The sequence below is a fragment of the Helicoverpa zea genome, chromosome 13, assembly GCF_022581195.2.
Source record: "Helicoverpa zea isolate HzStark_Cry1AcR chromosome 13, ilHelZeax1.1, whole genome shotgun sequence".
Classification (NCBI taxonomy): Eukaryota; Metazoa; Arthropoda; class Insecta; order Lepidoptera; family Noctuidae; genus Helicoverpa; species Helicoverpa zea.
Window position 1 is genome coordinate 11,544,766 of NC_061464.1, and position 26,165 is coordinate 11,570,930.

Sequence of the window (26,165 nt, forward strand, 5' to 3'; positions counted from 1 at the left end):
ATCATCTCAGCAATAGGATGTCTACTGCTGAACATAGGCCTCCCCCTTAGATCTCAACAGATACCTGTTGGAAGCGACCTGCATTTAGCGTCTTCCGGCGACCTTTATAAGATCGTCTGTCCACCTTGTTGTAGGATGTCCTACGCTGCGCTTGCTAGTCCGTGGTCTCCACTCCAACACTTTCCCATAGCAAAATTCAAATAAATAATTGTTTTTTCAAACTAATACGAAATAAAAAAAAATACACATACATTTTCAACAATTCTGAGCTCCCACACAATCCCACACAAATATATTTCACTTTTAGAACTAATTCAACAGCATCTAAAGACCTCTTGACCTATTAGAACTAAGAACTAATCCAGCAACTAATGTTAGCTGATTTCTGGAACTGAAATAACACATTATTTGCTTTTATGTTGAGAAAAGTCGGAAATTGTGGGAACACTGCCAAGTGGACCTGATTGCTGTTGAACATTTATTCTTCAAATAGAAATGCCTACTTATAGAAGCTGTAGATTTGTTAAAAATGTAACTTGTTAGTTTGGAATAAAGTATGCTACTTATGCCCGTGGTTCCACCCGAGACTGAAGGAACGACTCCTATCATCCGGATAAAATGCTAAAATTCATCTTTATGGGTTGAAAAGCGGAACCTCTACTGATTTCCCCGGTTTTTCAGCTTACCCGAAAACTAAGCTCACCCGAATCACCACATAGTATAAAACAAAGTCGCTTTTTCTGTCCCTATGTCCCGTTGTCCTTTTGCACACTTAAATCTTCGTAACTGCGCAACTGATGTCCATGCGGTTTTTAATAGATAGAGTGATTAAAGAGGAAGGTTTATATGTGTAATAACTTATGTACATTATATACCATACATATAACTTATAATTTTCTACAGATAGCAACCCATCTCTATTTCAAATTTTATTTCAACCGGTGCAGCTATTTTACTGTAAAAACAAGCCAATATAACACCCCAATTACGGTACATATTTTATTTTTGAATAGGCTGGTTCCTTACACAATAGTTCGTCCGGGCCGTTCCCGGCAGCGTCGGATGTCGGCTGTCCAGTAACATTATCCTCACTGCAAGAACAGATGTAGTTACGTTTTATGTCCGATCTGAATATCCACTCTAAATTGATATACTTTAGTGGGTAGTAATGGCACTGGTTTAAGAAATGATGCGTGTTTGGAGGTTTGAAATTGAATCGTATCATCATCATTAGCCTTTTTACTGTTCCACTGCAAGGCTCAGACCTTTCCTAATACAGAGAATGAGCGTTAATCATACCGCTTGCTCAATGCGGGTTGGCGGTTTCAGAGTATATCGGATCACCCGGGCGACCGCCCAGGTTTATTTTGCTGTGCCCTACAGGGTCCACAATTGTACCTAGCTCTAAGCCTAATTGTAACACCTACTTTATAGATTGTGGAATGCAAATAAATAATATGAATATGAATGAATATGAACCCGACTGTAAGACTGGTTGTCACCCTTTCTGGATTCTTACTAACCGCAACGACTGCCTGAGACGTTCAAATGACAGCCGGGACCCTCCTATTTAATTGCATCCGAAACACGTAGAAACTCTTCATGGCAAGATAGTAAGTACTGGTAACCCATCCACGGATCGACCGTGTCAGGCGTTGCTTAACCTAACGATGGTTGAAACGTGCGTCTCCACAAAACGTAAACTAAAATAGTATTTATTAATATCCCACCTCTAATAAACCAATAAATATCTATGATAAATAAACCGAATTTTTTCGTTAGTCTACATATTACTAGTTATCTAGACATTTATGGGCTAATAAACTACTTGAGCTAATGACAATAAGTGCTAGTATTTATTAGTTCTGATAGCCTTTTTCGCCTATAAGCAATGGCTAATATATCTTGTTGATAGATCCATTAATTAAGTTTGTTGACATGGGCATTTTTTGCGGTAAAGCGGTTTCATTGGGATTGACCAAAAAACTTAACGATATAAGCATCACTTTTTTGAACCCACGGGAGGTTTTTGGGACCTATGTGGACATAGATTATGATGTTCATACCTATTATGTTTTAAAAAGAGTAACCATGGAGTTTCTTGCCCGTTCTTCTCCATAGGAAGTTACTTTTAGAATGGGCAACTAGAATCAAACTTAATTATAATTTATGACGTTCATAAGTGCTTGTAAAGGCCTAAATGAAATAAATGATTTGACTTTGACTTTGTTGACCTTTGTTATTATATAAAGGGAACATGGTGGCTTTCAGTCAGTTAGAGACAGACTCTAACTTCCGCTATATCTAAGTATAGTGGCAGATGATTTCCTTACTATATAAAAACTCTTATAAATTTTACCATAAACGTCGATGGTTGAAAGAGACCACTAGATTTTTCCTGATATAAATACATTAATACTTTATAGGACCGAGAATCGAACCCAGAACCACAAGCTATTACACATTGTTACAATACAACAGTAAACACTCTTTACGTATTTTTTGCCTCGTTACTTGATGGTAAGTGAAAATATTAATTCAGTTTGGGTCAAGTATATCCGAAAAAAGCTTGAAGGTCAAAAAATCAAATAGCTATAGATCCTTGAATCTCTAGACCACTAATAGATATCTTTAAAATCCAATCAATTATAATAAAGTATAAAAAACTATCGAACAGGTGAATTGTCCCTCAAAATGATATGGTCCAAGAAAACTATCAATGAAATTGATTATCTTCGAAACTTTGCATTAATTTGCTAAGCTGAACACGACTTTAACTTTGGCACACAAAGTTCAAATTGCAACTGCTGTGTCAAAATTTTTGGTGTGAATTTGCCATAGGACTTACAACTTTAGTGCTAAGTAGAGAGAGTTTAAAATGGTTTGCAGTGGTATCTTTAAAGAATGTTTCCCTTCAATATACGGTAATTCGATTTATTTCACGCTTTTCAAGATTTCAGTTTTGATATTATATTAGCTATTATATTTAAAGGCTAACTAATGAGAGAAAAGTGAAAAATGAGACAAAATGAAAGGATGTGACGTCATAAAAAACATTGTTTGTTTTTTATTAACACGCTTATATTAGCTTCACTTGTAACTATGTATGTAAGAAAATCTTGGAATCTAAACGTGACCCACTTCCCGGTCTTCGATTAGGATGAAATTTTGCAAACGCTCTGAGTTCTGATGAAAATACATGTATATAGCGTGTTTTTTTTTAATTTTTTTAACTATTATTTATGTGAAAATGAGTAGATAGATTGTTTGATATAAAATGATTTATGTATCGTCGTCCATGGAAACAGCCAGACCAACAGGCTTATTTCTATTTTTTCATAGGTAGGCATTATTTCAATTATAATTTAATTTTAAACCAATCAATCTTTTTATAGGGCTCTAAACAAATAACAAACTTTACTTTGTTTGTTGTTTATTTGCTATTTAAAAATATTTCAGTAGCTAATTTGTTGAAATGCAAGTACCTAAAAAAAATACATAAGTAAGCTCTATACCGTGTTAGTTCGTAACAATATTATAATTTATTCTCCTGAAGGTACTACTTTCCGCACCTACATAAAAATACTTTATATATGCTTATCTAGGAATACCTAAGCTATTTTAAAAATTGCGTGAAAGAGTGACAAACTTATATACAAACAACGCCTTAACCTATAATATTAATAGTAATATATTTGGTAAGATTCCTCCATTAAAATATGAGCAACGTAAACAAAATTTTACGCAAATATTGAAGAGTAGTAACTCTACGGTACAGCTACGCTCATTATCATTCGCAATGCTAAGCAAGTGATCAATGGTACTGTGGTAAATGAGATCAAAGGTCAGAACCTTCTTGCTACACCATTGATAAACACCAACTTTTCCTTGTAAAATAACTGACTATGGGCTGCGGGATTGTTCGCGCGAGTTACCGCGGTCCCGGTACATAAAAGGCCTACGACGGAACACGACGGTTTTTAGTCAGTAAGAGTCTGACACTCCCGCACCGCTGCTATCCCACAGCGGGAGGGGTCATTTGATGATTTTTGACGTCGTCAAAAAAAAGATAACGGGTTTTTGTCAGCGGTTTTACTGGTGTCCCATGGGAACTAGTTCATAGAATGTAGCCTAAAGCGTCACTTGATAAATGGGCTACATAAAACTTGGAATGATTTTTGATATAGGAATAGTTCCTGAGTTGGCGCGTTCAAGCAAACAGTCTTTTTAACACATCATCGCAGTAGTCTATAGGAATGGTCGGAGAACAAAATACTTATATTATATTAAATCTACACCAACATAATCTTATTTTTATTATATGTTTTATTTATTTGTACCCTAAACTATTTTGGAATTAGTGAACCGATTTGATAAATTATTTCACTGTAAGAAAGTTACAATCTTCACGTGTAACATAGGCTATATTTTATCATGGTACAGGCAGTAGTTCTCACGTGACGCGGGTGAAACTACAAAATATGCCTATAACAAGTACCAAAAATCTATCTGATCTAACATCCAATTACAGACCGCGGCAAGCAAAACCTGACCTTGATTCGGTTACCAGCCACAATCTCCTTAAACTTTAAGTAACTCATCTGTAATAATAAAATATTCCAACGTTTTTGTCCAAACACTAAACAAGCGTGAATTCAAAAAAAGAAGACCCAATTTTAAATCTAGATTCGTCGAATTGATTTAAATTTCAATCTGCGAAAAAAAAGTTTAATGCAAATAGGTTTTATTTTTTGCTTTAGCGGTTGAACTAACTTTTTAATTAACTGAGGGAATATCGCCAATATCTAAGAGCTTAATTAATAGCCACCGTGGCGGGTCTTGCGTAAATAATTAATAATTTATTTCGTTATATATTTCCGGTTATTAAACCTTGCTGGATTACGGTAAATAGAGGTAAGTTGTTATATCGTTCCTTTAAGATTAAAAGGGGATTTTGGCTAAGTTAGAAGTTTCCAGTTTAATATTTGCTGCCAGTGGGCGTAAAAGGGCAAATGGTGGAGAATCTGTTTGGCAACTAGTCGGAGTTTTGTCAAGTTTGTTGCTGACAAAGGTAGCAAAAACAAAGGGATTATTAAATTATTGCCTCATCGAAATAGTGGATATTGGTTATTGAGAATTATTTAACAAATCGAAAGTTCCTAGCTTGTTGAAGTAAATTATTATTTGAATTTACTTACTTTCGTATTTTTGATATCGTCGTTGTCTTGTTAGCTGTACCTAAGGAGAAGACGTTAATTTGATAACTACAGATGAACCATGTTCTTTTTAGATGTTTGTAGTAAGAATAAATTAAACGAACCCAAATGAAATTAAAAAAAGGTTCATCATAATCAGCCTTATTATCGTCCCACTGCTGGGCTGCGGCCTCCTCTCACATGGAGAAGGATTGAGCGTTAATCACCACGCTTGCTCAATGCCAGCTAGTGATTTCAGACTTTTTGGTCAAGGTTTATTCAAGATGCTTTCCTTCACTTTTCAGTCTTGGTAAGCACTTACATACTTTAAAAAGTTGCATTGGTCCTTGTGTGCCCTGAAATCGAACCCACACTATTTGAGAGGTTTATTCTTTACCTACTAAGTCACAACAACAAACAGGGCTTCGAAAGATATTATGGATTCTAATGCTTATAATCATCATTTTTCCAAGATGATACCTACATTAATATATTTATTAATGCACTGTAGGTATGTGTATCCATTATTGTATGGTACACCTTTTTATTTCTCTTTCAAACCATTCCTATCCTTTGACTCACCCATTATCAGTCATATGTATAGCCTCAAAGCATGTGATTCCAGATGTTAAAAGTCCCACTATAAAAAAAAAACTGCTAGAATAGTTTTCAGTCTATTTCATCATCATCCTCCTGTCTTTATCTCAATTTTATTTCTGGTCGGCGCAACACCCAGTCTCCAAACCGTTCCACATTCCATTTTACAGAACCAATGTTGGTAAACGCTCACCTGTGGCACGAATTTGCAGTGATTATAACTCTTTGTGCGGGAGCTCGGACAATTTTGACATTTTCCATGATCCTTATAATAAATTTAAGCGCAATTTAATGCCTCATGTAAATTAATTTTTGCACAAAATTGACCAATTTAGAATAGTACCTATTATGAAATATTACTTTCTTATCATTTGCCTCTATCGATTCTTCTTTTTTTTTATTATTATTTTTGTTATGTATAGTTTGGTTTGGTTTAATTTAATTTGAGTTATTTTTAATTTGAGCGTTGTGCGCACCTGTAATTAACTTATTTACGCAGGACTAACCATAATTGTAAACTTACATAAGCGAAAGTAATTGTAAATAAATTGTTGGTGTGCCTTGTAAATAAATTAAAATAAGTAAATAAACATGTTTCTTTATTCCATATTTCCTCTTCTATCTGCCGTCATTTCAAATCATCATCATCATCTCCCGAGCCTTTTCCCAACTATGTTGGGGTACCATTGTTTTACAAGGAGCGCCTGCCTATTTGAACTCCTCAACCCAGTTACCCGGGCAAACGAATACCCCTTGGTTAGACTGCTGGCATCTCCCAAATAACATTTAATCTACAAGTTCTCAGGACTGATTCTCTAAGTCTATTTGGCAACTTAAAATACTTACGTGTGGTACACAAAGATTTCTCTTCCAACTTGCAGTTTACCTATAACTAATTATACACGTCGAGTACGAAACTTTGGCCAATTTGATTATTTCTGGTCTGCACGTGAGTACAGCCAGCCATTGTTGTCTCTTACTGTTTGATTTCTTAAGTATTACTGATCTGTGGTCATTGGCTAATAGTGATACAGCTTGTATTAGTGTAATGCGGAGATAATCTTCTAAACCTTGACAAAGTTTATAGGAAAAATGTCAATGACCACATAAAATGTTGTGGTGACCTGCAGTTGCTGCAGTTAGACGTTACAGTCATAGTTGTACCTACAAGTCTATAATCACTAGCTTTTGTGGGCAGTTTTAACTTCATCCTATAAAAACCCATCGCACTCAGAGAAAAGGTTGCCGTTCTCTATTGTATATCTTTATGCAAAATACATATGTATAAGTACTTTATTCTTTCGTTCATTGGCTATCTAACATTGAAGAATTTTTCGAATCGGTTTGACGGCTGGTTTTGGTTGGGTTATCGTCATAGTTATATGGTGCAACCCACCCTAAATAAGCTGACGATGATACTTATACATAGAAAACGAAGTATCTATGTAAGCTAGTAGTCATCTTTATTCTATTTCTATGTGGAACCACATTAGTCTTAAGTCATGATTGATCAAAGTCCGATTAAAAACCAGCGTTTAGGAACCAAAGATTAAGATATTACGCTACCTATTTCAGTAATTGATTACAAAATGCGACAAATAAGCTATTGTTATTTTACAAACCGGCTGTCAAATATAATGACATCTTTATTCAATTTGACTGTTTATTGCTCAAGTTGCAAAAAAAACTAGACGTTTTGCTTTTGCAAGCCTGCAATGATAAATATTGATATTGCGATAGATAGAAAGAAAACGATATAAACTGCTGTTTTTAACGATAAGAGGTCAGTGACACCCTTCACTTTGATGTCAATAATTGGATCTATTTTTGTATATAATAGAGTATAGTCTATTCACGGTTAAATAACAAGGAAATCTTTCATGAAAATAATGTCAATGTGTTTGTTATTTTTCTATTTATACCAAAATAACTGCCTATCACAAATGAATAGGTAACTTACAACTTTAAATATTGCAACGACAAGTTAGAAATGTTTGCAATTTTTCATAACTGTTTACTTGCGACTGACAAGTGTATTCAATCAGAGCTGATTCTCCAATCACTTAAACTGCTGGGTATATCAGTAAAATTTTATAACAAACACTCCAAATACGGGTATTCAAACAATTCTTCACCAATCTGGAACCAAAGAACCGTCGCACGCCACCGTAAATTCTATCGCAAAAAATTACACATAGTACCGAAAACTGCTGATAAAATTGATTAACAAACAACTTGAAGCAAAGTATAACGCTATATACACAATTTGGGTTAGCAGACGACAAGGTCACTGACCCCTGTTGCTGGTTAAGCAAGAGCAGCGAGCTGATGGATGTCACACGAGTTTCGACAGGTAGCCTTGAGGAGTAGGCGGGCGGGTGGAACGCTGCGTTTGAAACGCCGGAGGTGATAGAAGAAATAATGTAATTTGGAATAATGACCACGTTGATTGCATTAACAGGTCTTTTTTTAGTCTCATCACTTGGCAAAGGCCTCTCCATTACGTTTCCACACCTCATGATCCTTTCGTTTTGAGCGTTTTCACTAATCAGGCTTGTAGGCGTCCGGGTCGTCGAGCCATTTCTTCTGGGCCTATACTCTCTGGCGGTGGCCATCTTATGCTACTGGAAAAAATAATTTGTTGGGAGATAGTTCATTATCGTCGCCTATTCATTATGAGGTAATACGAATTAAACTACAACTTTTTTGGACAGGAATGACGCACAAGAACCGCATTCACCGATCCTTATGGCTACAAAGAAAAAACGGTGATTAACAGACTTCTCAGCAAATTAGAATACCGCGCTCCTAGATAGTTCTAGAAGGTCTTACAGAAAAGTAAAAACATTAATTAGCGAGGGTGATCAATAAAAATAATTGGTTAAGTATTAATATTTTTTAATAAAACCATTTTCAATTAATGTTTGATGTTAATGTTGATTTACTTGAACCTCAAAATTTACTTGAGATTCGAATCCTTAGAAACAGATCCCTGAAGCCTTATCGCATTGTCAATTTTAATCAGAATACCCTAACACAATAGTATGTACGTAGGTTGGTACATGAGCGTTAACTTATGACATAACTAATTTATATGCCAAATTAGTTTGCGGGTCTATTCCTGTTAATTTAATTATATAATCCCCCAGCTACTTATGTACATTTGATTGTTGTGAGAGAAAACACTTCAGAGATTTTCAGTGCTTATATTATAATTAAGTAGGATAAGTTCCAAATGTGGTTAAGCAATATGCATTGGTAAAGAAGTATTGTTGAGGCTTGTAAATAGCTATTTGTTAATATTACAGTCATTATATTTCTGTTAGTCTGTGAGCCTTCTTTAAAATGTAATAAATACATAATAAATAACGGAGAGGAAATAAATAAAGGATTTTTTTTATTGCTGTTTTCTAAATCCCTTTAACGTCTTACAATCGTGTCTCGGGTGTATTTGCGCATTGACATACAATGATTTAATCATTCGGTATTACGGAGGAAGGGAAGATAGCGAATATGCAAGGTAGGTCAGGCGCCTTCTTGTTGGTCAAGTAACGATCGGTAGACGTGATCACTTACTAGAACTAACGAGGCGTTTGGGTTCTTTGTCAAATCAAAACTAATTTGTCATACGTTGGTCTTGATTGATTGGTGTAAAAGAAAGTCGTGTTAGTTACTCCACTTATAACTCAAGAACGGCTTAACCGATTTAGCTGAAAATTGGCAGATAGGATAAATAAATAAGGAGATGGACATAGGATTTAGTTTTTGTCACCATCCGCCTACGGGAAGCAGTTACCTCGGGACGCGGGTGAAACCGCGGGCGGAAAGCTAGTTTTGAATAAAAAGGGAAGCTTCTATACAAGCTGTTGATTTGCATCTGAGCAAAAATCAAGGAGATTTACATAAAATACGTAAATAATTAAACAATTGAAAGTATGGTATGTGGGAAATAGCTGATATGTGCTGGTTATATTGTTCTTGTAATTCAATAGCATTCTGAATTAGCCCAATTTTATAAATGTGAATGATCTTTGCGTATGCTTTGTGTTTGTGTGAGAGGACTGGCTGGGCTTTAAGGCCAGTAACACACGCACCGAGTGTAAATACGGCTGGTTGACACTGACGGATTTCCGTAAATAATAAAAAAATAACAATTACGAACCAATGTTACTGTTGATTCGAGTCGAGAATCATTAGCATAGTTACGTTCTTGACTTTTGTGTTACTTTCTTAGGAGACTTCCGATATCTCCTCTAGTCATTTTGTTCTCCATGTCTGTATGTATGATACTACAGTAACGTTAAAACCGCTCGTCTGCATTCTCGTTGCACTGACAAATTAAAGATTTCACGGCGCTGTCTCCACTTCAGGCGACGATGACAATAGTATGGATACGACTGAAGTCGCCCATACATTTTGCTGTTCAAATTTTTTACATGATAAAATCATTGTGGTGCCTTTTTTAACGAAAGTTTTTGCTTGTTGCTTTTGTGTTATACAAGATGTAAGTCAGGTTTTACAATTATGTGATAATGGGTGTTTTTTTTGTGTTTTTTGGCCCCTTTCGGTGACTTACTTTCAGTTTGTTATTTAAGTTATATACCTCGTTTTTGTTTCTTGTAACATCTAGCCAATCAGCACTAGTTTTAGTTATAACATAATTGTGACTATAATTATTTTGTTTTTGTAATAAGTTTCCGCCAACAATTGGTTTAAATTGATAAAATTATTAAGTAATGATTGTAGACAATATTTGGTAACTGTAACAGTTCTGAAATGTAACACTACTGTTAGAACACAAAAGAAAATAATATTGTTATTACAAGTTGAAAAGATTAAGTAAAGTAACTTTCTATAGCATAGCACGTGGTTATTTGATATGATAATATGCTACAGTGGTATTTTTTATTACACGAGCATCAATAAAAAATAACTATTATAACAATAATAGTAGTGTCCACAGTATTGTACTCTATCATGCCATTGCGACGACTCATTCAGATTTTCATCTACAAGATCAGAAAAATCTGCGACAGATCCATACAATTCTCCAGCGGCTATAGTTATCGGTAGCGAGGAGAATCGTTTTTCAAACAATATAAATAATAGTAGTTTTAACTGACACAAACAGTTGATCGCGCGCAGCCGCCGAACAATCACCTCGGGGCAGTGATTCAATAGAGTTATGCTTCAGTAGACACGGGAAAATGATAGCAACACAGCTAACACTGATCACACTTATCATTAGTACCAACGCACTAAGTATAGGAACTGTGAGTGAACAAAATGTGACCAAACGTGAAGCGAACTTAGGTGATCTGTTCCCGGACTGGGTGCCGTTTAAAAACAAACACGGTGAGGAATTAGGAGAATTTGTACAAGTTAGCCGTAAGCCTAAGAAGCGGTTAGCACCACCGGTCAACTTTATACTAAGAGCTGTAGCTGAACCTGAAGGCGACGATTACTACGAAAAAGGTCAAGGTGAGAGTGATGGTGAAGACTATTATGAAAAAAAGGACTGGTCTGACACAAACAGGCCAGTACCCTCGGCCGATCCTCAACCAGTTAATCACACTGAAATATCTGATATAGATGGTGTTGTGAGTATTATCACTAAGAAAAGACCAAGCAATCCAGTTGTAGATGCGCTAAAGAAAGCGAAACTAAAAGACACAGAGGATCTGAAAACTAAAGAAGAGAACAATGTTCCTGATTTAAAAGATATAGTCGTTGAAGATTCTAAGTTAAGTAGCAAAAAGAAACCTAGGAACTATGAGGAGGATAATGATTATGAAGATAATAATACAGAAAATAAAAAACCTGAACCGATCCCAGAGGAAGACCAAAGTGATAGCGAAGCTAAAAAAGCAAGCATTTTGGACAGTGTTGATGAACTAAAAGCACGTCATGCTAAAGAGCAAGTTGCGATATCTGAAAAAGTTAAAGAAGAGGAAATATATAAAGAAGAACGTGAAAGGGAAAAGATTCAAGCTCAACTATCACTAGCTGAAACTGACAAGTATGACGACAGATCAAAACTAAGAAAAAAGTATCCCGATTATGAAGAATATGACGATAAGGAAACTTCAAACGATGAAAAATACAAAGTCAGCCCCGAAAGAACGAAACCAACCACGACACAAATACCAAAACGAACAAACAAACAGAAAGAGAAGAAGCTCGAATCAGGCAAACTGTCTGTATTCAAAAACCCTCAGCTTTACATGGTGTATGATGAAGACGAGACCACAACTGTCAAATATCAGCCAAACAAGATAGAGAGATTCTCAGCTAAGTATACCACGAATCCTTCTTTAGTAGAAGGCAATGAGAGAATATCATTAGTCCCAGACGATAACGAAGGTAAAGACGGCGAACCAACGCTCTTCTTCCCTAAAAAGCGGAAAAACAAGAAACGTAAGGGCAAGCCAAATAAAGCTGGTAAACAATCTGAAGACAGTAAAGTCATAGCTACGACTCCTGGTGATACCTCGGACACTACTGGTTCTGACACGACGGGGTCAGACTCGATCCTGGTTGACACGACCGTGGAGACTGGACCTACAGCCAGTGACGTTGATTCAACGAACACTGATGCTGTGACTGATGCTGTACCGGCGCCATCGGATCATCACAAGGAATCTGAGCAGAAGGAAGAGGATTACCATCGGGAGAAGGGTAAGTGACATTTTGACTTTTTTTTAATGGGCATAGTATTGCGGAAATGGAATGCAGCTTAAGCTAGCAGACATTTCGGGTAAAATTATAAACATAATGATTAATACATATACCTACATACATTATTATTTTGGGCGTTAGCAATATTGAAAAATCGTTTTCTGATCATTTACCTATATGTACGGTAGACTGCACATCAGTGGTAACTGTCATGCACCTTAACTCAATAGTAATAAGTATGATTTTCCTATAAAACTGTTACCACTGACCTGAAGTTGACTGTACATTATGGTTGAAATCGATAAAGCACTGTAATACCAACTTTGATTTTCAAAGAAATTACGTATCTAACCTCCTTCCTACAACTTCGTTTCTCAAATCCTCTGCTATGATGATAAAAGTTTGGCGACTATTCAGGCCTAGTGTGTCTGTGTGTCTAGAGCCTGTTAACTAATAATAGAAAGGTCATATAGGTCTAATGACGGTATCATTTAGTGAAGGGATGATAACCTAATTTGCTTAGACCCTAACTTGAATTTGTTGGGGTACACTTCCGACAGCTGAGATAAGAAACAGGGACTTTTAGTGAAGCCAATTCAATATATCAATTTGGTAATGTGTATGTCTTTAAAATATACTTGCAACTGATTTGGACGTACCTATCTAAAAAGAAAAGAGTAACAATATAAATGTGTAAGTAACTCGGTATGTCTTGCATTTACGACAAAACGTTTGTTTCTAGTACACAGATAGTTTTTAGCCTGAGAAAGGATATAGCCTTATTAACACGCTTATACCTCTATTAGCTTCACTTATAACTATGTATGTAAGAAAATCTTGGAATCTTAATTTGACCCTCTTCCCGGTCTTCGATTAGGATGAAATTTTGCACACGTTCCGAGTTCTGATGAAAATACATGACAAGCGTTATTATGTTTTTTAGTTTTGTAAACTGTAAATTTTTATCTGGGTACGGGAAGTTTCCTTCGTTCCACAAGTATAACCGCGGGGAAAAGCGAGCTATTATTAACTCCTAATACGTCATATGCGTAGGCACGCAATATCCCCGATGCCTATTATTTTCCCATATTTTCCGGCATTTTCTGACCTTTTCCCACATTTTTTCGTAACTATTTGAACATAATAATATTGTTTCATAATGATGCCGTTTTCCCATAATACTTTGATATCTGTCTCGGGTTTCCCTGCAGTGTTTTTCTTCTTTCGTTTTAAACAATGTGTTTAAGAATGGTTCTTGTTTACAGAGTACATTTCAATCTAGTTTATTGTATCTCTTCACATCTTATATTTTCGTATGTCTAACTAGAAAGGCATATTGTAAAGCATTTGCTGTTTTGCCGTAGTTCCACTCGCGTCCCATGGGAACAATCTCCTGTAGCAGGGTAAAATATAGGCTATATTATACGTTAATAGTGTAGCTACCCAACAGTGAAAGATTTTTTCAATCTGTTCAGAAGTTTCAGAGCCTGGTACAAATAAACAAACAAGAAAATGTTACCTCATTATTATATTGGTATGGAAGCGATTGCATCATGCCAGTAAGATGTTACAAATTAACCAAATAATAATTTTATATTCCACGGAAAAAAATATAATTCCATGTTTAAAATTATTAAAAAATATATTTTACAGGGAAAACGTTGCTTCTGAAGCCAATAAAAATATTCATCCCACAACTATGATGCAAATTCCCCAAAAAACCTTAATTCACCTATAAAATAATATGAAATTGCAATACGCATAGTGGGCCAAATTGGTGCGATGTCGGAAAAAGTGCGGCGTAAAACTTTACGTTTATTTCGACCTTTCATCCAATTTACATCTACGAAATTGTAATACGGAAAAAAATACGGATATATTTTACCTTTTCTCAAAGTTCTGTACCATAGCAATGGACCACTCACGTGTTTTACAAAATTATTTTTGCACCTGTCAAAATCAACTCTTGGGAAATATGTACTCTACTGCTACGAAGATAAGGTCTATCATTATTGAAGTAGTAGAGTTTTAGGTGAACGAAGTCAACATAATAGTTACAAATACCCTAATTTCTTTGACAAGGTTTTGGTTTCAGTGAGGGGCGCGGTGAGATACAACATTTTGATAGTTATCCGACTTTTATTGATGAAAAATAAGTTACATGTTTGGTAAATAATGAGGCTCCTTTTTCCTCAAAGTCATTTATCTGTTTTTCTACGCTAATCTGATAGATATTATTGATAACTCTGAATAGATGAGTGACGTTTCTTTTTCTTTTTTTGCAAATTGCCTGTTTTGTTTCATTGATATGTGATGAGAGTTATAAAAACCGCAGTGAGTTTTCCTCATAAAAATACCAGTAGGCGTTTTTACTATATTTAAGCAACAATATAAATAAGGTACGATTTAATTTTTACTTGCAATACAGTACAATGGACAGATACTTAAATACGTTATGAAAATACTAAAATTTATACGGGTTTTTATTCTAGAAAACACTTATATAACACGCGAAAAATTAACATCATCCTACTATTTTGAGTACCATACCGACTTTAGTCCACAAACTAAATATTTACATAGTTATGTTGCTCCCAAATAGTGACACAAAGTTATGAAAACAACCAATATACTTTCTCATTCAGTCGTTGAGTAACAAAACGGTAACAAAATAGTTACAAAATAGTTACAAAATAACTGATCTAGATTTTTCTTACAAAAGTGTAACATAATGTTATGCTGGTATTTCCTGAATTATTAGGCAAAAGTGTTAATAATACGCCTACTTTTTATCTTTCTTTTACTTAATAAGTGTTACGTAACTGAATTCGGACTGAAAAAGAGAGGTCCCATCCCATAATGCAACTAGTTTTACGTTACGAAAGACCTTCCATAAGCATATTTGACTTTGGCTTTGATAATAAAAATGTAGTTTTTAGGGTTCCGTACCCAAAGGGTAAGGGACCCTATTGTTTTCGCTCCTCTGTCCGTCCGTCCATCCGTCTGTCCGTCTGTCACCAGGCTGTATCTCATGAACCGTGATAGATAGAGAGCTAAAATTATCACGAGTGATGTATTTTGATGCCGCTATAACAACAAATACTGAAAACTAGAATTAAATAAATATTTTGGTGGCTCCCATACAACAAACGTTGTTTTTTTTCGTTTTATAAACTGTAAATGGTACGGAACCCTCCGTACGCGAGTCCGACTCGCACTTGGAAGGTTTTTAATTATATATTTACTGTGGCGGACGGACGTTAAAGTACTGTTCAACGTATCATGGGTTCGATATCGTTACTGGAAAATATGAGCATAAAATATTTGGCTCTTGATAGGTATGCGTAAAATAATGATGTTATTTCTCCATATACACAACTGGACAAGAACCTCACTAAGTTAAATTCGCGCATATTCGGAGGAATACTGTCCAATATAGTACTAGATAAGATTTTACAAAACTTCAATGGAAATAATTAGAATATTTGTGCAATAATGTTTTCAAGAGCACTCCTAGTTATTTATCAGTTTAGTAAGTTAGGTAATATTTCTATTGAAAACCAGTTAAATATTGTTCTAGTTACTAAAAGGTTGAGAGGTGCGTATAATTCTATTAACTTTATTTAATTACACAAAGATCAACGTAGGTAGCGTAAAGTTACACATAGTTCAATAGATCAGTCTTATTGTTCGTGGCAATAGAAATAATATCGAAACCAATTATTTAACTGTTGTTTATTTATAATCTTTTAAAATTATCTCTTCTATGAAAATATTTTTTTCATAAATCGTAGGTAAGAAAAGTCTAATCAAGGGATAGTTTTGCCCGGGTAACTGGGTTGAGGAGGTCAGATATTGCAGTCGCTCCTTGTAAAGAACTGGTACCCAGCTACATCCGATTAGACTGAAAGCCCTAGTATAGTTGGGAAAAAGACTCGGAGGATGGCGTAGGTAAGAAAAGATTATAGCATAATTTTTTATACATTTTTTTTTTTTCAAAATTTTGTATTATTTATACATTTTCGCACGATTCAACCCACTGTGCTTGTAATATTCACTACCTACTGGACCGTTTTATTGCATTTTCTGACAAAATAAACTCGTTACACGTAAAATGACAAAATATTCTCCGGAATCTGTTATTTTTTGGCAACTTATTTCCAAAAAATTGCTTACCACCATAATAATATCTAAATATCACCAAAAGTCTTAAAATGGCTTGATGCGTACTTTGTGCAATAGGAATAAATTGTAAATGCATTTCGGTAACTAAATATGTACATTAGCCACACGGCAACTTAAGCCCGATGGTTCGAAAAAATATTTTCTAAAAAAGTCGTGAATTCAATCAAAGTTTACAGACGGTCAGATACCAGCCAAATACCTGATGATCGTTGTTGCATATAATTTATTAAGGATAGTATTTGCGCTACGACCAAAGTTATTGATGAATGTGTTTCATCATGAGAGTGCTAATCATTTCAATACGGATATCACTTATCAGATATGATAAAATGTGATGATTTGAATTTGAGCTTTGTGAATTGTAATATTATGTATTTGCTTTTTTAGTTGATGTATTCATATTATGCCACATTCGCGAATGCATTATTATAATATGCAACTAATAAGCATGTACATATCTCTTTTTAGGGTTACATCTTCCTGATAATAAGTTTTGCATAATATAATTCTGTAGGCGTCTTCCATTTTTTTTCCAACATTAATTTAAATGTAGATGTACCTAAGTGCGCAGAGATATCGAGTAGGAAATTCAGTAGGTATACTAAGGTTCCCATTAAGATGAGAAAAAAAAACTTATATATTTTTTTTTAATATGAAAAGTCGCACATTTCGTTCACTAAATAAAAAGCTGGTATCAGTAAAACAGAGGTACAACATAAATATAGACAAAATATTTATTCATTACCTAAATCAAATTACAATTAGCATTGTAATACAATGCAACATTATTTCCCTGAACCGTACGTTTTTCAGGTCACTCTGAAAATAAACAAAAGCAAATTATTACGCATAAACAACAAATCTAATAAATTGTACAATTGTATCACAATCAATCCGGTGTGACCAGTTATTTCATAGCGTACAATATTAAATATTTTTCTTTTGTAACCCTGTTTAATATTGCAATAGTATTTCGCGTATTTTTGTTTGTTTTATAATAATTACGAGTTATTTTTTTGGGTTAGTGTTTGAGCAATTTATTTGTTTGAAATCTCATTGTTTAAATTATACTGACCAGAGAAAATGCAATATTGAAAGCATAGGTATTAAGTATCAGTTTTTTGAAAAGAGCTCGTCACGGGATTGTTCGGGCGAATAACCGTGGCCCTGGTACTCATAGGGCTTTAGAAAGATCATGGTGGGTTTTAGTCAGTAAAAGTCTGACACTCCTTCACGCTGCACCTACAGCGGGAGGGGTAATTTTATATAAAAAATATAAGTATATCTATGGGCCACAGTAGCCTGAAAATAAAGGTATTTGATGATTTCTACAAAAACATTAACTTGTCTGGTATGTCGCAACGGTATTTCAAAATACTACAAACACTTCAGTATTTCAAATCCTATTTCACCTGATTTATTTTGGAACTGTGACAACCATATAAAATAGTAATTTCACAGTTTCTTTCAAACGTGATTTTGTTCGTGACGATAACTTTTTTACTTTTAAATTCTAACACTAAGTTATCTACGGTTAACAATGGAGATCAAATTAAATATTTGGAAACGTTACATTTGTACAAACTGTGAAATTAAGATGCGTTATGTAAGAGGAAATTGTTTGAAGTAGGTTGTAACTTCTTCGAGATATACAGACCTGTAGGTATTTATATACTGCATCATCATCTACCAAGCCTTTTTCCAACTCCGTTGGGGTCGGCTTCCAGTCTCACCTAATAAGCTGAGTTTCAGAGTTTTACATGGACTGCCTATCTGAAAGCCTTAACCCAGTTACATGGGCAAGCTAATACGCCTTGGAGGGCCTGCGACGGAACACGACGGTTTTTAGTCAGTAAGAGTCGGACAATCCTTCACCGCTGCTAACCCACAGCGGGAGGGGTCATTTGATGATTTTTGACGTCGTTAAAAAAAAGGACTGCTAAAGATATTCAATTTATTGACAACCAGGGTAAATGGTCTCCAAGATGCACTTAGATAGGTACATAAAGACTTGAAGAAGTGCATACTCTGAAATCTAAATTCTATGCCCGGTAACGAGAGAGAAAATCTTATTTAAATTCAAGAAAGTTAATTTTACGATGCTTGCTCAAGCCAAATAGATGATTACAGTTTTTAATTTACGGTTAGTCAGGCAGCACATAGAGTTCAAGGCTAAATTCTGAACAAAACAATGATTGGTGAAGATTTAATTTGAATCTTTACACCAAGTTATATCTCGTTAGAAAACAAAATTAATTTAAATAGCAAAAAATATATATTTGTTGATCAAAAGGGAAATAAAAAAATAAATTCAAAAGTAGCTCTGACTGTGTAAGACAGGTGCACTCTCTATTCCCTTCACTCTCATAACCCGATGGAATGGTAATCTGACGACCGGTGAGAAATCACGCGCAGGACCGACATTAACGAGCTCTCCGATACATGGGTGTATCAATCACCCACATCCAGACTACAGGCTGATCTTAGAAACCACAAATGATTTGGTCCCGACCTGGGAATCGAACCCCGATACCCTGTGTACAGCAGTCGCCTATTAAACTAACTACGCAAAAAAGTTGCTGTAATCTTCAAATTAACTAGGGATGTCGCCAATACATTGCTTCGATTCTTGCAAAACTATCGATGCAATATTGACTGATTGATTTTAATGCTATCGATAAACGAATGACGTAGAACTAATCGGTATAACGAATTTTATCGATGTTTCGTGTTGAGACACAATGTCTACATCGATTTGTAAACTGTTGCAGGTGGACTGCATTTTAAAATGTTGATGCAGTTTTGTGATTGCAGGTGCATTGATTGAATTATTGTTTGATTCTATCTTTACCTCTAATATAATAAAGAGGAAATATTTTTTTGTTTGTTGCTTTGCACCCTAAAGGCTCATAAACGACTGAATCGATTTGAAAAATAATTTTACTGTTTAAGCTGATTACTGAGAAACAGAGATAGGTTATATTTTATCCCAATACTGGCAATAGTTCCCACGGGACGCAGGTAAAACCGAAGGAAAACAGCTAGTTATTTTTTGTTTGAGAAAATAAAAATATGGTGGATTGAATTCCCTAGAAAGTTGTGTTTGTATGTATGCATGATCAAAAATATTGAAATTTCATTTACTTATACCTCACATCGATCCTAGATTTTGAACACAACTGAATTGTGAGAAAAAAAGATGGCCGACTTACAAAACACTTCAAGCGGTACTTTTTAAAGATTTCCATTAAGCCTTTGAAGATAAATTATTAACGTTTTCTCGCGTAATCCTCATCAAATAGCTTTACCCACGGAAGGGTTGTGTATTAATAAATAATAAACAACCCGTTTTAATAGGTCACGGAACATTTTTTTGGATATTATTATGAAGTAAGTATTGGTACTTTGGATTATTCAGGTATGAATCACATGCCACTAGCCTCCTTATTATAGTTTTAGCACTAGGCTCAAACCACAGTTCTGAACAAAGTTATGCATCTAAACTTAGCACTAAACCCGGTACTTCTAAGGTGATCCTAGTAGTAAGTAATGCGGATGGATGGAGAAGAAGAGGAACACTAAAGAAAATATGGATTGTCTGAAAGATGACATGAATAAGAAGAGATGTTAGTACGATGAGAAACAGAGAAAGACTGGAAGCGGAAAACTTATTGCATCGACCCCTTAAATAATTGAGAATAGGGCAGGAAGAAGAAGAGATTTTTTAGTTATTGTATTATGAATCATGACTTCATTTTGAAAGAACATAATTGGAAAATTAAATCTAAATGAAAACTTACTGGGTATATTAGATCGTTAAGTTCAGGTTTTTGAAATGGGCACAATTTTAACCAATATAGAAAATTAATTACTAAATATTGGGTTGCAATAACTTCCAGTGAAGCTGTATTATATTGTAGCGGGTACCAAATGCAGTTTGGTTGCAATTTGTAATGATAACTAGCTTTCGCCAACGGTTTCACCCGCGTAACGTGGCGAGGGAACTGCTTTACGCGGCCAGAAAAAACAATTGAGCAATTTTAGTATAAAGTACGTATCGTAGCAATCCTGTCTTTAGCTTCTGGGTGAAAGATTAACTAACATACAAACAGTATGATGTGTCGAACTGATATGCACGAGCACAAGGTCTCGGGTTCGATTCCCGGGACGGGATGAAATCGCTTTATGGATTTTAGAAACTTTCACAAAGTAGCCTGGAATTTGGAAGTTGGCGGTGTTCCACCCCCGTACCTGAGAGGGCACGTGGCGCCGGCGTCCCCGAATGCTAGCCAGTAGCAGTCGTTGTTACAATTCCACGTCAGAGGCCGTCAGGCGGATGTGAGAAACTTTGACACCAGGGTTTGCTAGGTGATTAAACCTGCAGCTCACTCGATAAGAAGAAGAAGTATGACGTATGATATGTAATACTAGTGTCCCATTCCGCACACACGGATAAAGATTAGCCAGTAGCCTTTGTTTGTTAAATTTCTTTAGTTCCTGAGGTTAGCTTCAAAATATTAATGTAGATTTAGTATAACCCATAATTTAGGTAAGGTTGTAAGATAAGTAAATGATTAAAATAGGCGGAAGTATATATACTGGTATCCGATATATTTGTACATAAATATAAGGAAGTGTTCCTGAAAATTGTTCTGAAAGCACTCTCATAGAGTGAGGGGATAAGCAAATGGAGTCAAAACAAATAAGCAAACCATACAGTAAAACAAAACAAAGTTTTCTTGGTAAAAATATTTTGCTATTATTTGAAATAAATGTTTTTTTCCGTAACCCGTGGTGAACTTCATAGAGGCGGATAAAGTACTTAAAGTATTATAGAAAATTGCTTATTTAGAGGATTATCGTGGCTTAATAGCCGAACGGGTCTGTCGATCAAAAGTTAAGCAAGGCTTGGCGCGGTCCGTCAGTGGATGGGTGACCATCTATGTTTAACGAGCTTCCTGGTTCTTGTGAACGCACGTTAAATTGTGGATTCCGGGTGTCATTTGAACATCTTTGGGAGTATTTACCAAATGTATCGTGCTGTCCAGGTAGCTGGGTTAAGGAGATAAAAGGAGAATAGTCTGTTGCGTATGGATAAGCTGGTAGCAAACCCCAATATATGTAGTTGGAAAAGGATAGCCAGAAGACTTTCTTTTTAATCGTGTCCAAAAAAAGAGGCCCTTAATTCGGATATTTCTATTTTATATTTCGCATTTACAAATCGACTTGTTTTTTTTAATTTATGCAAAAAATATGATGCTATCTCCATCTTTGAAAATAATATAAAAAACTTTAAATTGAAAAACAAATCATCACATTGATTAGTTTAGCACCCACAGTTGTTTTACTTACGCAATTCGTCACGGTATCTGCGCGCGCGCAACCACAATGGTTTCCGTGAGGTTGGTGACAAAACCAATTGATTTCGGTACCGCAACCTTAGAGAAATGTAGGAAGGAATTATGATGTTGATTTTACTGAGTAAATTGTGTTAAACCGCAGTTTGTAAGGTGTTCGATCCCGGATACGAAGTTTTGAAACTTTTGAACTGAATAATATTATAAATGAAAATGTATGTGTAGATGTATGTTGGTTACTCTTGTATGCTGAAACTACTGGATGGATCTAGATTTAACTAGGCAGTAAATAGCTTACCTATACTTATTTAGAATCAGCTATTTCTCTGCAGTTTCATGCCCGTCGGAACTTCTCCCCGTACGAAATATAGTATAGCCTGTTACTCAGAAATGGTTTAGCTTTTTAACAGTTAATTATTTTTTAACTGCTTTTAGTAGTTTCGGAGCCTTTTGGAAAAAAAACAAACAAATAAAAAAATATTTCTTTGTACTATGTTGTTATTAGATGTCAATTTTTGTAAGGATTTAAGTGGATAGGTAAGTTTGTAACTATAAATATATGCGTCATCCATCTTTCAAGACGTGAGTGAAACCACTTGAAACAGCTAGTTTTTCCATAACATTCCATTCGATATAACATTCAATAAGTTTTTCCCAATAGTAAGCTACCTATATCATTCTACAAAGATCTTTTTCACCTGTCACCCTTTACCGAATAATAGAGCCATGTTACTCCGGTTGCCATGGCAACGTAATGACGGTTTTCTATAAGCAGTAATAATAGGAGATGTTTATAATAATGCCATGTAATGGAGTGTATATAATAAGTTTGTATGATAACATAGCTGATTTTATATAAGTATAACTCTGTAGTTTTATACATAGGATTTTGAGAAAGGGGAAGGTACTTAGCTACAGTATTTATTGTTTTTTTTTTGTAATTTTTATTGTGCGTAAATATTTCCGTCATTTTATAATTTGAAAAGCTTTGTTTAGAAGCCCTTTCAAAAAAGGTTTTTTTTTTTAAATTCAATATTGTCATTGGATCTGATTTTAGATTTTTATTGTTTGCAGAAGTCGCTTTTTTCAGGTGCAGAGACCCTGAAGAAGGGTCCTACCGTTATATTTACAATACAATTTTAATCCAAGAAAATAATCAAATCCTATCCATATTGCAAACAAATTCATTGAACCGTTTCGAACTATAATAAAATATCAGTGTTCAGCAAACTATAGCGTACTTTTTGCGATTGAATTATCAATTTTCTTTTCTTATACAAGTTTAGATATCTGATATAAAATCTTTAATCTATACTAATATTATAAAGCTGAAGAGTTTGTTTGTTTGTTTGTTTGAACGCGCTAATCTCTGGAACTACTGGTCCGATTTGAAAATTTCAGTGTTAGATATCCCATTTATCGAGGAAGGCTATAGGCTACTTTTTATCCCGGTACGGGAAGTAGTTCCCACGGGATGCGGGTGAAACCGCTGGCAGAAGCTAGTATATAAATACTTCACAAAAGTTATGGGTACAACAGGCATATATGTAGGTAATTGTTATATTTCGATTTTCTTGCGAATACTATGAATAAATGCTAAAATAAGTTTGTTTGTTAAGCTTTTACGCTAAAACTGCTAAAACGGTCGAGATGATTCTTTACATAGAGATAGTTGATACCCTGGAGACGGATATATGTTTATTTAATATATTTATGATGATGTATAATTCTTGGAGACGGATATAATATTTTTTTTTATCCGGGTGCGGGAGGTCGTTATTTTGGGTCGAGTATTTATAACAATTACAGAAATATTCCGATCACTCTTAAAATAAAGGCCATTATTTTTAATTATAATTTCTTTGTGTTCTGGATTTCTTATTTTATTTTATTCGGAATACATTTATAAAAGATATAAATATAATTTAGAGCTATCACGTTTCTGGAATATCGACAATTGGTGTAATAAACAATCCTACGCAATTATGATTGAATATCAGCACGATTTCAGTAATTTTTTTTCTTTGGCATAAAGGTCATTGACTGGAAGCGTAGTTGTATCAATTGTTATTGTCACATAATATCTCTTTTGATTTCTTTATGTCCTTGTAAGCACGTGTGATGTTTTAATAGATATAGAACTTTGGAAAGTCTTTGGCTATGCGTCACATTTATGCACTTATGTGCCTTGGGTGTCTAAAATTTATTCATATTGTGCTAGATTCCATTAAAAAGTTGAGTAACTAAAAAATATATAGAAATCGGACTTTCCTGTGTGTTACTTGACTGTATCTTGCACGCAAAAAAAAACGGAGAAACTGCAAAGTCCATTGATGTGCAAACACTATTTAAGATCTGTCTAGACCAATTTAAAATACAAACAATAAATGCAATTTTCTCCCACTACAAAACAACTAGCATTTTTCGAAAAAAAGTTCCCTCAAGTAGTCAACATTCCAAATGATTTCCGCCACAACAAATATGAGATAGAAAAATCATGTTCAATACGAATCTCGGGGGATATTCATTTTACGGACATTAGTGGGGGAAAGGGGGTAAACGGCTCCCTACAATAATGTATTTGATACTGTGAAGCGTGCCGTGAGCATATTGTGAAAACGCTTCAATGAGTTATGGATTCTCGCTAGTCCGTCTTGAATTCCTGCTAGATGCCTTTGGCATTTGTTTCTTTTAAATTCTCATAACGCGCGAAGTTTTTTTACTTGGAAATAATTTTTATATAGATTAAATCGGTTTTACTGTTGTCCAATACAAATTATAATGATGTTCAGAAGTACTGTAGGCGACACGGCGGATGTTCTCCCTAAGGATATCAGCCAGCTGTGCAGGACATATTATAGTGCACAAGCATTTGCGCAGACACAGGTGCACTTTCTATTCCTTCACTCTCATAGCGCAATGGGACGGCAATCCGACACCACCGGAGAGAGATCAGGCGCAGGACCAACATTTACGTGCTGTTCGATACGTGAATATACTTATAGCACCACCAGTTTCAAGACTAAAGCAGTCTCTATATATTAAAGGGTTCTTAATACTCACAAATGCCATTTCGGCTCGACCCGGGACTCAAACTTAACACCGTCAAAAATCTAGCAAAACTTTACTAAGAATTAGTTAAATAAACAATATTCAAGTAGGTACCGTGGCGATCAACCATGGACAATCCCGTTGAAAAAACGAAAGTGTTCAGAGAAAGTGTAATAATGATGGTAAAATCAATTGATTTTACAGATTTACGGATTTCGCTGTATACAGAGTGTTTCAATTTTTGTGATGCCTTTTAAAATGAAGGAAAAAATATCTGTGTGTTGTGTAGTTTATATACGTTTCAACTACCGAATTTTCACACTTTTTGCGATATATTACTCAGCTTTTAGATAATGATATTACTCAGTTGATCTGATTATAGTAGAAGTCCATAGCCGAACATAGCTGGGAAAAGGTTAGTCAGATGACGATATTTAAAACACCGGAACTTAAAACTATTGAATTTACAACAACCTGTAGAGGTATATTTAATAGGCCTTTGACCATGGTGGCATGGCGTGGAGTCGTCATGGTGTTATGACGCCACGATCCATGGTATTTGCTTTATTCAAACCACCATATCGACCTGTCATGGGAGTTTCTATTACATAATAGTAAAAAAGTGGACAAAATTGATTTGTGGTCTCGAAAACTGACCATGGTCAATATTATGTAAAAAAAAAATTTGTTTGTCATAGCTAATGTAATCTAAAAAAACATTGTGTATCTGTTACTATTTTACGTACATAATAAATAAACTCAATTGCTTAATAAATTCACCTATTGTATACCTATACATAGGTATAACAATTTTACTAATTTTGGAATTTTTAAAGGTAATTTTCACGCTCTTGTTATTTATAAGATTCATATACATTTTCATTATGAGTAAAAAACTCCGGGGGTCCAACCATACAAAATTTAATTATGCCTACACCTTGCTAGGTTACTTAATTCGTTATTTAATTAAAATCACAATTTTAAAATATTAACTTGCCATGTCACTAATTTCAAAACAAAATTTTTCGTTTTAATAAAATTTTCCTTCTTAGATAAAGTCGAGGAAAAAGAAAGTTGATTATAAAACTAAATGCCAGTTTTC

General features: G+C 34.8%; 1 protein-coding gene across 1 annotated transcript in view; it reads left to right on the forward strand.

Annotated features, from left to right (window-relative positions):
• Positions 1-10,999: 10,999 nt before the first annotated feature.
• The window catches only part of LOC124636076 (glutamic acid-rich protein-like), a 33,705-nt gene continuing 18,539 nt past the window's right edge, over positions 11,000-26,165 (forward strand). Inside the window, exon 1 of the mRNA XM_047172027.1 lies at positions 11,000-12,470. Within this exon, the coding sequence (XP_047027983.1) occupies positions 11,000-12,470 (1,471 nt within the window). The remainder of the gene's footprint in view (positions 12,471-26,165) is intronic.